General features: G+C 36.1%; 1 protein-coding gene across 1 annotated transcript in view; it reads left to right on the top strand.

The window, feature by feature from the left end:
• The window catches only part of LOC150075584 (eukaryotic translation initiation factor 3 subunit G-A-like), a 66288-nt gene continuing 51102 nt past the window's right edge, over positions 1–15186 (top strand). Inside the window, exons 1-2 of the mRNA XM_090388833.1 lie at positions 1–77; positions 180–238. Of these exons, the coding sequence (XP_090244959.1) occupies positions 61–77; positions 180–238 (76 nt within the window). The 5' untranslated portion in view covers positions 1–60. The remainder of the gene's footprint in view (positions 78–179; positions 239–15186) is intronic.

Below are 15186 nucleotides of genomic sequence, written 5' to 3' on the forward strand. Positions count from 1 at the left end.
TTTTTCAGTTGCTTTCATGTTTGCTTGCTTATGACACGGTTACATTTGTGAGAAAGAAAAATGCCGTCTGAAATAGAGTAAGTAGATTACAAACATATTTTATCGAAGTTATATTTTTTATTCTACATTGTTTTAACTTTTGATTTTTGAGGTTATAGAACGTACGTTATTTATTTCAGCGCCCTCCCTAGCTGGGCTGATCAAGTTGAAGAGGGAGAAGATGCGCCCGATGATTTAGGTAAGTTGTGCATTGATATAAATTGAGTGGATGACAAACTTTGGTACATTGAAATGTGGGTAATTAGGATGCAGTAAATATTTAAGAAGCTTCGAAAAACAAATTGAATCGTTAGTAAATAACTAGGTTTGGTTTAGACTTCTAGGTATGATTATTCTGCTTCCCATCTTATGGATCTTGAAAACACATGAATAAAATAAATAAAGACAAGGTTTACCATTAGCTTATAATTAATTGAGTGAGGTTTCCTTTTTTTTTTTTTTTTTTGGTTAATACTATGATTATACGGAACTTTTACATGCTTCGGAGTTTTGATAACTATGTTCAGTAGTGAAATGTCTCAAACAAAGCACGAAAGTGTGGAAACATTGTAATAATGTATTCTTGGATGATTTTTTGGGAGATGTTAACAAGAGATCGGTTCCATTTTTATTAATAATTAAGGTTAAAAATATAACTACATATCGATTTAGTTATAATAATAAGATATATATAAGAATATAACTAGGTTAAAAAATAACTAATGCCCATCCGTTTGTAGAACATCATAGGCCAGTGGTTAGTTTGTCAAGTAGGGTTCTATTATCCAGCGAATATATAGGTCACTGATAGTATGAATTAGATGTATACAAGGTTTTCCATATACTGTTTCCTTCTATTCCTTGTTGAGTTCTTATTTTCAACAGCTGAAGGGGGGGACTGAAATTAATTAAGGAACAAAAATTGGTTTTGTGTTCATCACCTTTACTTTTGTAAAGGTGATGAACACAAAATCATGTATCGGCAGAATCATCAGTTGTATATTATATGGTCTCCCATTACAGTTGGTTACTTGATTGTAGTGTTCTCCTTTTCCTATAAAATTAGCAGCTGACTAATACTTTCTCATAGGTAATAATGTATTCTTGGATGATTTTTTGGGAGATGTTATAGGAGATTTTTAAAAAGGAGAGGTAATAAGGAGATTTTTAAAAACAGGTAGTGATTCAAAAATCACTACCTGTTTTTAAAAAAGTATTGTTGGAGTACAATGGAACATAAAAGATTTAATCAGGCAAAAATTTTCAACATTTTTTATTTATTTGATAAAAATATATTTTCTGTATTGTTCTGTATATATAGAGTTGAGAAATCAGCATTAAAAAATTATTTTGCTCAAGTTTTGAAAATATTTGCTGTCATATATTCTATAAAATACACTACATAGGCCTAAAATGGGATAAATAAAGAACATTCACCATACTGTTTTAATATATTATATATTAAAAAACACAGTATATTATAAAAAAACTTTACAAAACAGTTTAAAATAATAAGAATTGATACATTTTTAGTTATTGAAAAAAATTAAATCACATCGATCAGCAAAATACATAAAAATCACGACTCGCATTTACGTTTCTTCTTTGCCTGTTGTTTGTACTCTACATCTGGGGCATCTCTTGTCAGAGTCCAGCAATAGTCAACTAGCATTATGGAGTTCCACTTGCCTTGGTATTGCTTCTCCATTGCCAAGATGTCTAGATGAAATCTCTTGCCATGCTCAGTAGTGAAGTGCGTTAATGTGCTGCAGTTGTCCAGAAAAAAAATCCAAATGGGAGTGAAGAAAGAGTATTTTTAATGACATGTTGCAGCCTAATTTATGGTATGATAAGAGGTTTCTCACAAGCTGTTTATAGCTATCTGTTTTGTTGTTTCCCAGAAAGTTTGTTGCTACAAGTTTGAAAGCATCCCATGCCACTTTCTTATTACTATGGAGGATCAGGTCAAAGTGTTCATCCTTGAGAAGGCCACATATCTGTGGGCTAGTGAACACTTCTTTCTTTATTTTGGCCTCACTAAGTCTTTAAAATTTTTCCTCGAGGTGTTTGAAAGCTGGTCCATCTTGATCTGGCCTTAAATTGTTTTGTAACTCCCAATTTTATGGGTAGAGATTCAGAAATGGGTATCCCTTTCAAAATGGCGGCGAGGAGAGGAGGGGAAAGCAATGATTGACGGATTGTGACTCCGCCCACTCACTGCATTCCCCCTCCTCTCGCTCGGTGAATGTCAAGTGACACACATATGGCACATGGTACAGCAACAAATAAGGCGGCTGAAAACAAAGGATAAATCCAATAAATTTAAAAATTCAAGTTAGAAAAATGCAGGTTTTTCGCGATCACAAAATGTCACGCAACATTTGAATAAGTCGGATATAGCTGAAAAGGGGAGAAGGTAATTTAAAAGGAAATTTTACGAAACAGAAACAAAAATGCACGTTTTTCTATGCTATTTCTATGAAAAACAATCAGATTGAACTGAGACAAAGAAAAACCACTCACCTCATTGGTCGGGTGTCCTCGGTTAACTATGGAATTTTTAAAAGCTCACAGCTTTTAAAAATTGCATAGCATAGTTAAATTGCTGCTGCCAGAATGTTTCCTTCGCCACATATACTCTCCGAGGTAGGAGTCGAACTGATCATTTACTTTGCTTAATGACAGTTGCCGTTTAATGGCACTCCATGTTCCCTTGATTTTGTTAGTGTTTGCCCCTGTTTTCCCGTGAAAAATGCCTATGACAAAGGAGATTTCACGGCAGCAAGCAAATCAAGAACTGACCAAAATGTGATTACGCAATCGTAATCACCCAATCACAGAGCTAAGTTACTTTAATTTTTAAAAAAAATAAAATTTTTACTTTTTTTTCCCCAGACCCCCATCTATGTGGGGCTTCAGCCCCCACACCCCCGGAATTATTCAGCCGAGAACGATACCAATAAACAATAGTTAATTTTTTTTTATTTTTCAGTTTCGTAACCCAAAAAAACCTCAGCATGCCTCGTGTTTCCAGTGCCAGTAGGTACATGGCACTCAGTGCGTGTCGCCCATGCCAGCTGTTTCCATCTGTTAAGCAGATCATGTGACAGTGGGCGGAGTCAGCACCCGTCAATCACGGCCGTATCACTAGCAGTCTGGAAGGGGTACCCGTTTCTGAATCTCGACCATTTTATGTATAGGGGAAGTAACAAAATTTTGCATGGCTCATCTAGTGGACAATAATGGACATTTTTATCCCTGGATCAAGTGATTGCCTTGAAGGCCAGTCTTTCCTTATGTAATGATCAGACTGTGCTCTACTGTCCCATTTGCAAAGAATACATCAGAATTTTGTGCTTCCCTGCTGCATTTCTAACAAGATGGCAATAACTTAAGTCACTGCAAATCTGCCATTTGTATATCCTTGTAGTTGATGGATTCAATAAGAAGTTTCATGTTATCGTATGATTCTTTCATACGAACTGCATGGCCTATTGTAATTGATGGTAATACATTGCCATTATGTGGTAGCACTGTTTTTAAACTCATTTTAGAAGAGCCTTGAGGGTTATGGTCAATATTAAGTGATTCCATTAAACAATTAATGTCAGTGTAGGCAAGAAGGTTATTTTCCATTTTAAAAAACTGAGTTAAATCTTTTTGATGGCCTGGTATATAGACACTTTAACACTATCTTGAAGGAGCCTATTGTTGCAGTCCTGTTCTGCAACAGTGGAATTTGTTCTGAATAAGTTCTGCCTTATTTTTTGGTAAATCAAGATCTCTGATAAGATCATTTTGTGTAATTCGTGTGGTTATGCAAAATAAAATCAGGATCTGTTGATGTGGAGGGTTCATATTTATCTCAGCCATCACCTCACTCTTCAAATTCTAAAACATATTCAGCTGGTGGCTCACAAATGGGAAGTCTTTTTCTGTGAGATACCAGTCGAATAGCAAATGGTACATTGCAATTTAGCTTAAGGTCCACCTTTTCTTCTTGGAAATCCTCTGCTGAAGAGGTGGTACCTACAAAAATGAGTCTGTTATATGATCTGAAGGCTCTCCATATTATAGGCACTGCAAAAGGCATTTGAGGCCTTTGCGATTTAATCAGCTGCAGAGATGAGAAGCACAAGTATTGCAGCAAATATGAGATGCCCAGCTTTTGTTTTGGTTCCCAACCTTGCAGCCAAAATAACATGTTGTATGCTTTTTTTATTATCAGATTAATGGCATGCTTCTGTGATGAAAATGTCACTTCACCACAAACATAACAAAAATTATCCACACTATTTACACATGCAGCATGCTAAATTTTAAAGTTTTTGCTCAGTCAGAAATAACACATGTAGCGTGGACAGATGCTCTGCTCAGACTGATTGACACATCTAGACAGGAAATAGTGTGACTCAGAACCAATTGCTGCAGTGTTGCTACACAAACTGTACATCAAGGCCAAATTTTCCTGCAAAATCAAGCAAAAGCACACAAAGTGGCATGTATAGTATCATCAAAACTAGAGCTCATAATCCATTTTTAACTCATTTGTATTTAGCACATTAATATTAGTCGAAATAGGCTAATTTTATTACTGAAACATTTTAGCTGTTGACTAGTGTTATTAGACAGTTTATACCATTTACTTTATAAACATATTCAAATCTAAACATAGGCACTAGCATTGTCAACAAACCTTTCTGAATATTTTTCTTGCGCTTCCACTGATTGTGAAAGAAAGTTCACTGGAACACTTCCACCAATTTTCACTATCACTAATTTTCTTTAGTGATAATTTTCTGCAGTTCACCAACAATTCTCAGCTTTTTCAAGTAAACTTTGTTTGTTGACTCAGCTGTTGAGCCCTATACACTCGGTCAGATTTTAAATGACAATGACAATGTGTTAGCAGTTTTAAAATTTTTAAAATCAATTAATATATATACACTCATATGAAATATACAATTTGCTTTTATCATTGTACTGCTTTTATTTATTGATATGCCTTTATATATATATATATGCACTTTCGATGAAGTAACCTTTTTAAAAGGTTACCAATCTTATCTTTCTTGAATTTTAACCTTCTCATGGTGCACTATAACCTTGCTGTTTTTGCGCAACAAAAAATCAAAATCGATCAATCAACCTTTCTGTGGATGGACTGCACTGTATGAACAGTAATTAAGTTAATTTTAGAATGCCGGTGAGAGAACTTTCAAAAAGAGGGTGCTTTATTAATTTTCGACTAATCCATTATTATTATGCGAGGGATGTAATTGTGTCATATAAAATGTTAACAAAAAAGTGCTTGATTTATAACTGTTTTAACTTTGTTTAAATTTATATATTTTATTTATAAACTTTTAAATCAAAAAATTTTAAATGTCAGCAGAACCATCAAAAGGCTTTAAGTATATTTCAGAAACACAATTTTTAAAAAGATGCATTATCTCATCCACGATCTCAAGCTTCCATGAAGTTGAACATATTGCAAACTACATTATACAGGATTCTAAAAAACTGTAGTAGAAAAATAAAATACCAAGGAAAAAGATGTAATGTTGAACCTGCTCTGTTACATTGGTTTATCCAAGTGATTAGAATGTCAAATTCTCCCATAAGTAAAGGAATTCTTATGGAGAAAGCTGTGGAGTTTGAAATTTAGTGCAAAAAAGAAAATTTTACACCATCTGATGGCTAATTATCTAGATAGAAAATCAGAAGTAATATTGTTTACAAAAAAAATTCATGATGAAAAGGAAGATGCAAATGTACCAGCAGCAGATTTCTGTGACTCATCAACAATCCCAGGTGACTTTCTCTTATGTTGATGATAGCTTGTAAATTGTAAGCATTTGTGTATTTCTTGACAAACACTTCATAAGTATTTTTTCCCCCTCCCAAGTTTATCATCTGAAATATGAATGGTTCTATCTCATCATTGAACAACAATAAATTCATTATCGCTGCTACAGTAACCTTCTGCATTCTGAAAGCTGTAGCATGGATGAGTACTGTGACCTCCAGCATCAAGTTGTTTGCTGCAAAATATAGATAAATTATTTGGATAAGCTGCAAAAATGTTAGTCGAAATATTACATACAAACTGGTAAATGCTAGGTCTTTCATTTGAATATCAGTAATTCCAGATATACGAGGGATGTTTGAAAAATTCATGTCCCAAGTATGAAGGATTTATTTGAGGAGTCTGGTAACATGTTCCTTTTCAATATAGTCCCCTTTAGAGTCAATACACTGTTGCTGCAGTGTGTGTTGATTCCAGCTGTGGAGAAAATTTTCCCTTGGGCCTCCAGGAATGTATCCACTGCATCAATGACATCACTGTCAGTGGGAAAATGGATGCCAGCCAGGTATTTATTTCAAATCAGGAATGGGTGAAAGTCTCATGCAGTCCAGCCACGGCAATGATAGACTTGTGAGCAGGCATGTTGCCCTGGTGGAGCAGAACAATGTCCTTTGCTGAGTTTTCCTTGGCCTTTGTCTTTGTTGTTTTCATGCAAACAGCTCACATGGTCTGAGTAATATGCCCCCATGACTCTGTCCTTTCTGAATGTAATCCACTAGCCACACTCCATCAGCATTCCAAAAACTGATGGCATCACCTTGCCAGCAGAAGGAATCGACTTGTCTTTCCACTGTTTGAACTGCTACTTTGTCTCTGGCTGAAAGTGATTGCACTACGTCTCATCTGTGGTCACAAACTTTGCAAGGTAATTTGCTGGATCTGCTTGAAAACGTCGCAAATGTTCACTTGACTTGAGAACTCTTTTGTATTTTTGATCTTCTGACACTTTTTTTTATAGTTAGAGCCTCTGTTGTTATGTACAGTCAGACGAGATGCCCAAGATAACCCCGGGGGCTCACATCTGGTGAGTATGGGCTTGGCACACCCAGGGTCCTGAGCTGGATATCATCATTCTTCCCTTTCTTGGTGATTCCCTTCTACTTTTGACTCTCTCTCTCTCTCTCTCTCTCTCTCTCTCTCTCTCTCTCTCTCTCTCTCTCTCTCTCTCTCTCTCTCTCTCTCTCTCTCAGGGCTACTCGGGAACTTTTTTTTTTTCCTGGTGCAGCATAAGCCTCAGGCTTCCTTGCATCATATGGATAATAATAATAATAATAATAATAATAGATGCTTCCAACATATCAAACTGCCGCTCATCAATCACTCATCACAAGATCATGCTCACTGTCAACTTCTGGAGTGATTGACATGCATCTTCCACAACGGGTTACCATCCAGGATCTGCTTCCCTCATTTAACTTCTGCTGCCCACTTCTTAATCGTGGAATACGATGGTGCATCCTTCTCCTGTGTTGTACCTGTATCTCAGAATGTCTTTTGACATTAGGCCCTTTTTTTTCCCAAATATTGGATGACTGCATGGTGACTGATTTTGTCCATCTTTCCTCGTTCACAACTTTGCTGACTTCAGCACTTGTAATTAAAAAAATATGTTATTGAAACTGAAACTTGGTGGGTTACTACTTGAAATGTTACACATTAAGTACAGAAATTTTAAACTCGGTACCATTACCCTTTCATATTTAGGCCACAAACTTTTCAAAAGCACCTTGTATACCATGTGGGTATCCTCAAACTCAAGGTATAAGTTTTGAAATGTACAAGAATAGTAGTAAAATTTATTATGGTGATGTTATTCATAAGCAGGAAGATGGTCTTTTTTTGCACCAGTCAAAAAAAAAAAAAAAAAAAAACTCCCTCCTTCTCGCTTGTAAGCACTGCTCCTGTTAGACCTTGAATTTGTTCTGTCCATTGCCCTCAACTGCATTGGCTAAAGAGATTGTAAAAGAAAGCTAATTTTGTATTAATTCTGGTCATTTCAAATCTGGACATATGCACTACCTCCCAAAATAATGTGAGACATCAGTTTTAAATTGGCATCACTGTCAATGTGAAACTGTTGTGCGTCCAGTTTCCCTTTGTCTGCTGTGCATCCAGATTTGTAATTAGCAGAATTAATTTTAAAATGTAGTTTTCTTTTATGTTATAAATGCCAGTGAATTTCAAGCAGCATGTTCCAAATCAGTAGCTCCTCCTGCAGAATAGTGAGCAATTGAGCTACTGATTTGGGACATGTTGCTCTGGCTCTTCCTTAGTGCTCCACTTCATCCCATAGGTGGAACATAGAGTTCACATCAGGACTCTGCACTGTGTGAATAAGAACAGAACATGCTTTAGATCTGGAGTTGTAAATGGCTGATCACAGTCATCTGGATCAAAAAACATGCTCGATCATAGTGTATAAAAATATAAATATAATAAAATTTTCTGGAGAACACCAGTGCCAGAAATCCAATTAATTACTTGCCTGATTTAATTTTAAATTTATTTCAGATTTTTATCTACCTACATATTTTTTTATATAATAGAAAATTATAAATAATTCTATAGCTAGCATATTTTATTTAAAATAATGCACTAGTAAACGGTATTATAGATAAACTCAAGATCGTGTGATTTTTTTTTTTTTTTTTTTTCCAGACTAGCTCGTATTAATATGAAAGGTTTGCCTGGCCACTTTAGCCTGTTACTAATAAATTTATTACTAGTGATATAAACTGTTACCACTATTTGTTGCCACTTATTCCCATTATTAATTTTTATAATGATTTGGAAAACCATAACTGGCAATAATGGATGATGTGGAAACCATGATTGGCATTATAAGTTAGCTTAATTGTAATATAACATATGTTGTTATGTTACCATTACTCTTCATGCTGGACTTAAAATTTCAAAAATAACTGATTCTTATAAAGCTAGTTGCTTTACTTCTAACAGCAAATTATTATGGTTGTAGAAGTATCTGAGTTGTTAGTGACATAATTACTCAGACACATATAGATTATTTTTGTGATGAATAAAAATTCTTGTTAGTAGATAACAAAATCCACTTGGATTGTAATTTTGATTCTTTTCGTTTGAAATATAAATTTACTATAAATTGAAATGTCGATTGTTATAAACATACTTATTATGAATTGGAAGTTATGAATGACTTATTTTATAGCTTTAACTAAGTGATTCTTAAAGCTAGTTGCTTTACTTCCAACAGTAAGGTATTATGGTTGTAGAGGTATCTGAGTGACTAGTGGCATAGCTTTTCACCTCGTTCCCCTCTATACAGGTAGTTTTATATATATTTTTTCTTTTTTTTTCCCCATTGTATATCGAAAGACAATGTTGGTTGGCTCTATGTATACTGTATTTAGCCTAAGTATAGTGACCACTTGTGTTATAGTCATAAGCATATACTGACTAAGTTTAGTCAGTATATGATATTAAGTGAAAAATACTCTGGTCTTTGTATGTCATACGTTGTAATAGATATGTTTTCTTTTATGATAAAGATATTAACACTTAATACCTTAATTTAATTGCTTGTTTATTTTATTTTATTTATTTTTTTTTTGTAAGTAGCATTAATAACACAGGTGGAGTTTAGTGCACCATCATTTTTACTAGTTATTATTTAGGTGTATTTTATACAGTAGTTGTTGTTGGAAGAATGTTAAGTTAGTTTAAATATGGAAGTTTTTTAATTATTTTTTTTAGAGAGAGAATTTATATATGAAAGGTAGATTACTTTGTTTGTGTTGAAACTTCACTGTGGTAGTTGGTTCATGTAAGTTGGTAAGGTGCAATACAGTTGGTTTTAATGCCATGAAATGTAACGATTTTGCTTTAGCCAGTACTGTGTAATTGAAAAGAAAAACAAATAAAATAAATAAATGAAGCAATAAACTTTAAAATACTGTTTATAGTGTTTCATGATCCTGCTGCAACATATGATAACACACAATTGGTGTGGAATTAATTAGTTAACAGTTAATTTGGAATAAAAGTCTGGAACATCATGACCAGCAACCTTCATGAAGATTTGCATACTTCATGAATTTTTTTATAGATTTTATATTAGTGCATCTATCTTAAGTACAGTGCATACCACTTATTATAATTGTGGGTGTTAGAACTTTTTTGAAGTCCTGATTAGATGTATAAGAATATATAGAAAAAATGGTGTTCAGTATAATCAGGCTTCGGTGTATGTTATTGCTTTGTTGCCTTATTGTGGTTTTTCACAGTGGAAGTGATTATGTCTTGATCTCTTCTTAAACTCCATGTTGTATGACTAGTTACTGATTTTTCTTCATACAGTTTTATGGTTGTTAGTGCCATTACTCTGAAAGAAAGCACTGTATCACTATTCCTATTGATCTGACTGTGTTAACCCCTTTCTAATTCTTGATTTTAATATTTTCTTTATCTGTTTTTAATGGTTTGTATGGATTTCCAAAAACATTATGATGGATTAATTTTTTTTTTTTTTTATGTCCACTATTTCTTGAAGAAACAGTGGACAGTCTGTGACAACTAAATCCTCTGCTTGCACCTTCATAATGATGGGACTGTGAATAACCCTGGGTACACCCCCCCCTGTGTGCAAATCCTGAAATATAGCACTTAGTGTACTGGAGATGACCACCCATTTGTGAACCAGCATAGGCAGGGTTAAGGTGTGGCATATATATCACACAGAGGAGTGCTGCTCTCCCCTCCCCCATGTTACCATACAATTCTAGGTGATAGATGACTAATCAACTGGTGCAATACCACCACTTTGTTTATTGGGTGCTTGAAGTGTTGAAACTCACGTTTAGTCTCTAGAGCAGTGTGCTCTGGCAACCCCCCCCATATCATGCATTATGATTGATGTCTTTTGAGGTTATGATGGGCATCATGGCAAGATGCAATCTTGATTACATTTTGAGAGTACAGTTCTAAAACTGTCTCTACAGACTGGCTGCTAGATGATGATCTCACTGCCTGTACTCTCTCAGATAGTGATGAAGGGAGTCCAAGTAGTATATATGCAGGGCACATTCTTGAGGTCATGTTATGTCAAGGAACTGGGTATATTCTTGCCATGTGTACACTATATCCAAAAATTTTGTGAGGCATACATCAGCTCCCCACATGTTCTCCAACCTTTTCTTACTACTGAATACATCATGAATAGACAAATTAATAGAAAAAAACTTATCTTCCAAAAAGATCTAAACCTCCCAAACACTTCCTTGTTCATTTCACAAATATATGGTATTGCAATTCCAATCTTAGTGATGCCCATTTCCACTTAGTCTGTCAAGCATCACATGCTTTTTCTTACACAATCTCAGTTGTCCTAATTATTCACCGTCATTCCTTTCACTTCAAAGGTGGTACTTGTGTATATGTTCACTCTGATATTTCCTGTTAGAGATTTAGTAATTTAGAATCTCCTCTTTTCAATATTCTTTTGCTTAAAATCTCTTTATCCCATTCTGTCACATTTATTTCTTGGCTCTCTCATTCACCCAACTCCACTAAACACTTGGAACTCTTTGACTTCCTTTCTCTGAAATTTTTGGTAATAATAGACTTCTCTCTGTCTTCTAACTTTACTAATGCTGGTGTTCAGTTCTTTCTTCCACACTTTTTCTCTTGTATATTTATGTATATATATATTATTGTATACAAAGTGGTATATACAATACACCCTTCACAGCAGCGATGCCAGGGTTTCATAAAGACATCGTACTTTTAAACAATTATTTACAATATATTGGGCATTGTTATGCTGCCCATACCAATGTGTAGTTTGCCTGGCCAAGATTAAGGATCTGTCTTCGGTACCTCTGATCCTTCACAAACCTGCAGAGGTTGCTGTCAATTGATTGGATTGTGGGGAGCATCTGCCTGGGGGAGAAAACGATCACTAAGGGCTAGTCTGTTATACTGGGCTGTGAGCATGGGAGCTGACCTCAGTCCGGGTAGAGGGATTCTCCAGCCACACAGTTCCCAGATGCTTGGCTCCGAGACCATTCCGGTTGTCATTTTGGCAGTGAGAACAAGGCGTTTTTTCAATATAAAATCTGGAAGTCTGACAAAATTTAGTGAGATCGCCATCCATCGCAGTTTTCCTTTGCTGGGGTGGACGATGATGTATAGCGTGATCCAATGAAGGGGCCAGTATTCGGCAGAGTACACGTGCTTGATGTTGGTAGGGGCTGCGGACCTCGAAATTTCTGAGGCATATAATACAACAGAATATTCTGAGGTGTATGCGTACCAACGAGTCACATCCGGATCCCTAACGTGGAGCAGTTGTTGTTTTGTGGTCCAGCACATTTGAGAGAAATATTGCTGTGAGCTCATCAATGTGGGGGTTGAAGCTCAGTTTATAATTAAAGACAACTGAGAGCAAAGTGGAGGAGAAATTGTTGAAGTTAAACATAAGAAAGGCACCTGGGGTGGATGGGATTTATTCAGTTATATTAAAGGAGGCGACGAAGGAAGTAAGCAAACCCTTAGCCATAATTATGAGAGCATCCTTGGACTCAGGGGAGGTTCCCACGGACTGGAGATGTACAAATGTATCCCCAATTCACAAAGGGCAGTTAGTTTAACTTCTGTTCCGGGTAAAATAATGGAGTCACTGATTAAAGATGCATTGCAGGATCATCTAGACAAGACTGCAGCAATAATTCAGACACAGCATGGGTTTGTTGAGGGAAAGTCTTGTCTGACAAATTTGATTGGTTATTATGATGTGGTTACAAAGGAACTGGATGCAGAAAATAATTTTGATATCATATACTTGAATTTCAGGAAAGCTTTTCACACTTGCGCATGGAAGACTACTGTACAAATTGGAGCAGAATGGTATTAAGGATGAGTTGCTACAATGGATAAAAGGATGGTTGAGTGGGAGAGGACAGAGGGTGGTAATCAATGGGTGCTACTCTTCATGGACTAATGTTATTAGTGGAATCCCACAGGGTTTGTTGTTGGGTCCACTGTTGTTTTGTATATTTATCAATGATATTGACGAAGGTATATTAGGGTTAGTGTTGAATTGAGAAAGGAGTTCGACAAGGAGACACAATATCTCCGAAGCTGTTTACTGCTGCCCTTGAGGAAGCTTTCAGAAGATTAGACTGGTCGCAGAAAGGAGTCAATGTGAACGGAGAGTACCTAAACCATTTACGATTTGCAGATGATATTGGGGTCATAAGCCATGATCCCAAAGAATTAGAGGAAAATCTTAATCAGTTATGCACAGTTAGTAAGGATTTTGGACTAAAGGTGAATATGGCTAAAACAAAAGTAATGATGAACAAGTATGCCACGGAAAGGGAAATAATGATTGAAGGAGCAGTAATTGAAAAGGTGGAGTCATATACTTATCTGGGACAAGTTATTAGCTGTAATAATGATAAATGGCTGGAAGTCAAGAGAAGAATAAATTTTGGATGGATAGCATTCAGGAAATATAGTCACATACTGAAGAGCAATATCCCAGTTTGTCTGAAACGTAAAATAATGAATCAATGTATACTCCCCACCATGACTTATGGAAGTGAAACTTGGGCACTCACCAAAAGAATGGAAGAGAAGCTGAGAACTACACAGCGAAGAATGGAACAAATTATATTGGGAATCAGACTGTTAGATAAGAAGAGAAACACATGGATTAGGCAGCAAACTCAAGTAAAGGACAGACATTCTTATCAAAACTAAAGAACTAAAATGGTCTTGGGCAGGACACATAGCTCGAAGACATGATGACAGATGGACTAAGAAAATAACAGAATGGTACCCAAGAGGAGCTAGAAGAAAACCTGGAAGACAAAGGCGGAGATGGATAGATGAAATTCATGAGTTTTTGGGTAGTAAATGGATGGCCAGTGCTCAAAACAGAAGGAACTGGGAAGTTGCTGGAGAGGCCTTCATCCTGCAGTGGATTGAAAATGGCTGATGATGATGATGTTGAAGTTTGCAGATGATACAAAGGTTGGCAGGGTTGTTAATGACAGTAATGGCAGTGTGTTACTGCAACAGGATCAAGAAAATTTGGGCAGATGGGCTGAGAAGTGGCAACTGAAGTTTAACATTGACAAATACAAAGTAGTGCATATGGGTAGAAGTAACCCCAGAGAAATGTACCAACTGTGTGGTACTACACTTAAGGTGGTAGAAAATGAAAAAGACATGGGAGTAAATGTGATGGGGTGTTGTCAATGATATACGGGAATTTTGCTAGCAGGGAAAAGAAGGTGATTGTCCCTTTGTATAAGGCAATGGTCAGGCCACGCCTTGAGTACTGCGTGCAAGTCTGAAGGCCTCATTTTAGGAAGAATGTAGATTTGCTTGAGTGTGTACAGAGAAGGGCAACAAGATTGGTGAGGGGAATGGAGGGATTCTCTTACCAGGAGAGGCTTAAGTTCTGAAAATTGCAGCAGCTGGAGACTAGGCACCTGCGAGGTGATCTGATTGAGGTGTATAAGGCCTTGAATGGGTGGAGCACGATGAATTTTGATGGGATTCTTCCACTTGTTCAGATTACGAAACTAAGGGGTCATAAATTGAAACTGAGGAAGGACAGATGTAGAATAGATGTGCGGAAATTTGCCTTTAGCCAGCGGGTGGTTAATTGATGGAACAAACTTCCATATGCCGTTGTGGAAGTTGATAGGTTAAATAAATTTAAGAAGGAACTAGACAAACATTTAGAGGGGATTGTTTTTTATTTTTTATTTTTTTTTGCCTGATGCTGCATAAGCTCATACACTTGCTTTCTTTTATCATATGCTACTACTATTATGAATCTAAGGGGTCATAAATTCAAATTAAGGAAAGACAGATGTAGAATACATGTGCTGAAATTTGCATTTAGCCAGTTGGTGATTAATTGCTGGAACAAACTTCCATCTGTCGTTGTGGAAGTTGATAGGTCAAATAAATTTAAGGAGGAACTGGGCAAACATTTAGTGGGATTTGTTTTGTAAATTTTTTTTTTTTTTGGCTGATGCTGCATAAGCTGCTCATACACTTCCTTTCTTGCATCACATGCCACTACTACTACAACTCCCAATTATGTATACATATTGACCATTGGAAAGGGAATGCCGTCTAGAGAAGCTTGGATTTCAGTGGGTTGGCACTTCAGAGAAAAGACAATTTGGGCCGATTTGTCCGGGTTGATGAGGAGGCCAAATTGATGGAGATAGGTCCATAAGTTGTGTAACTTTTCATTGATCTTTTTATTGATGTTTGAC

Source organism: Mastigoproctus giganteus, chromosome 14 (genome assembly GCF_048544385.1).
Source record: "Mastigoproctus giganteus isolate SK-2022 chromosome 14, ASM4854438v1, whole genome shotgun sequence".
NCBI lineage: Eukaryota > Metazoa > Arthropoda > Arachnida > Uropygi > Thelyphonidae > Mastigoproctus > Mastigoproctus giganteus.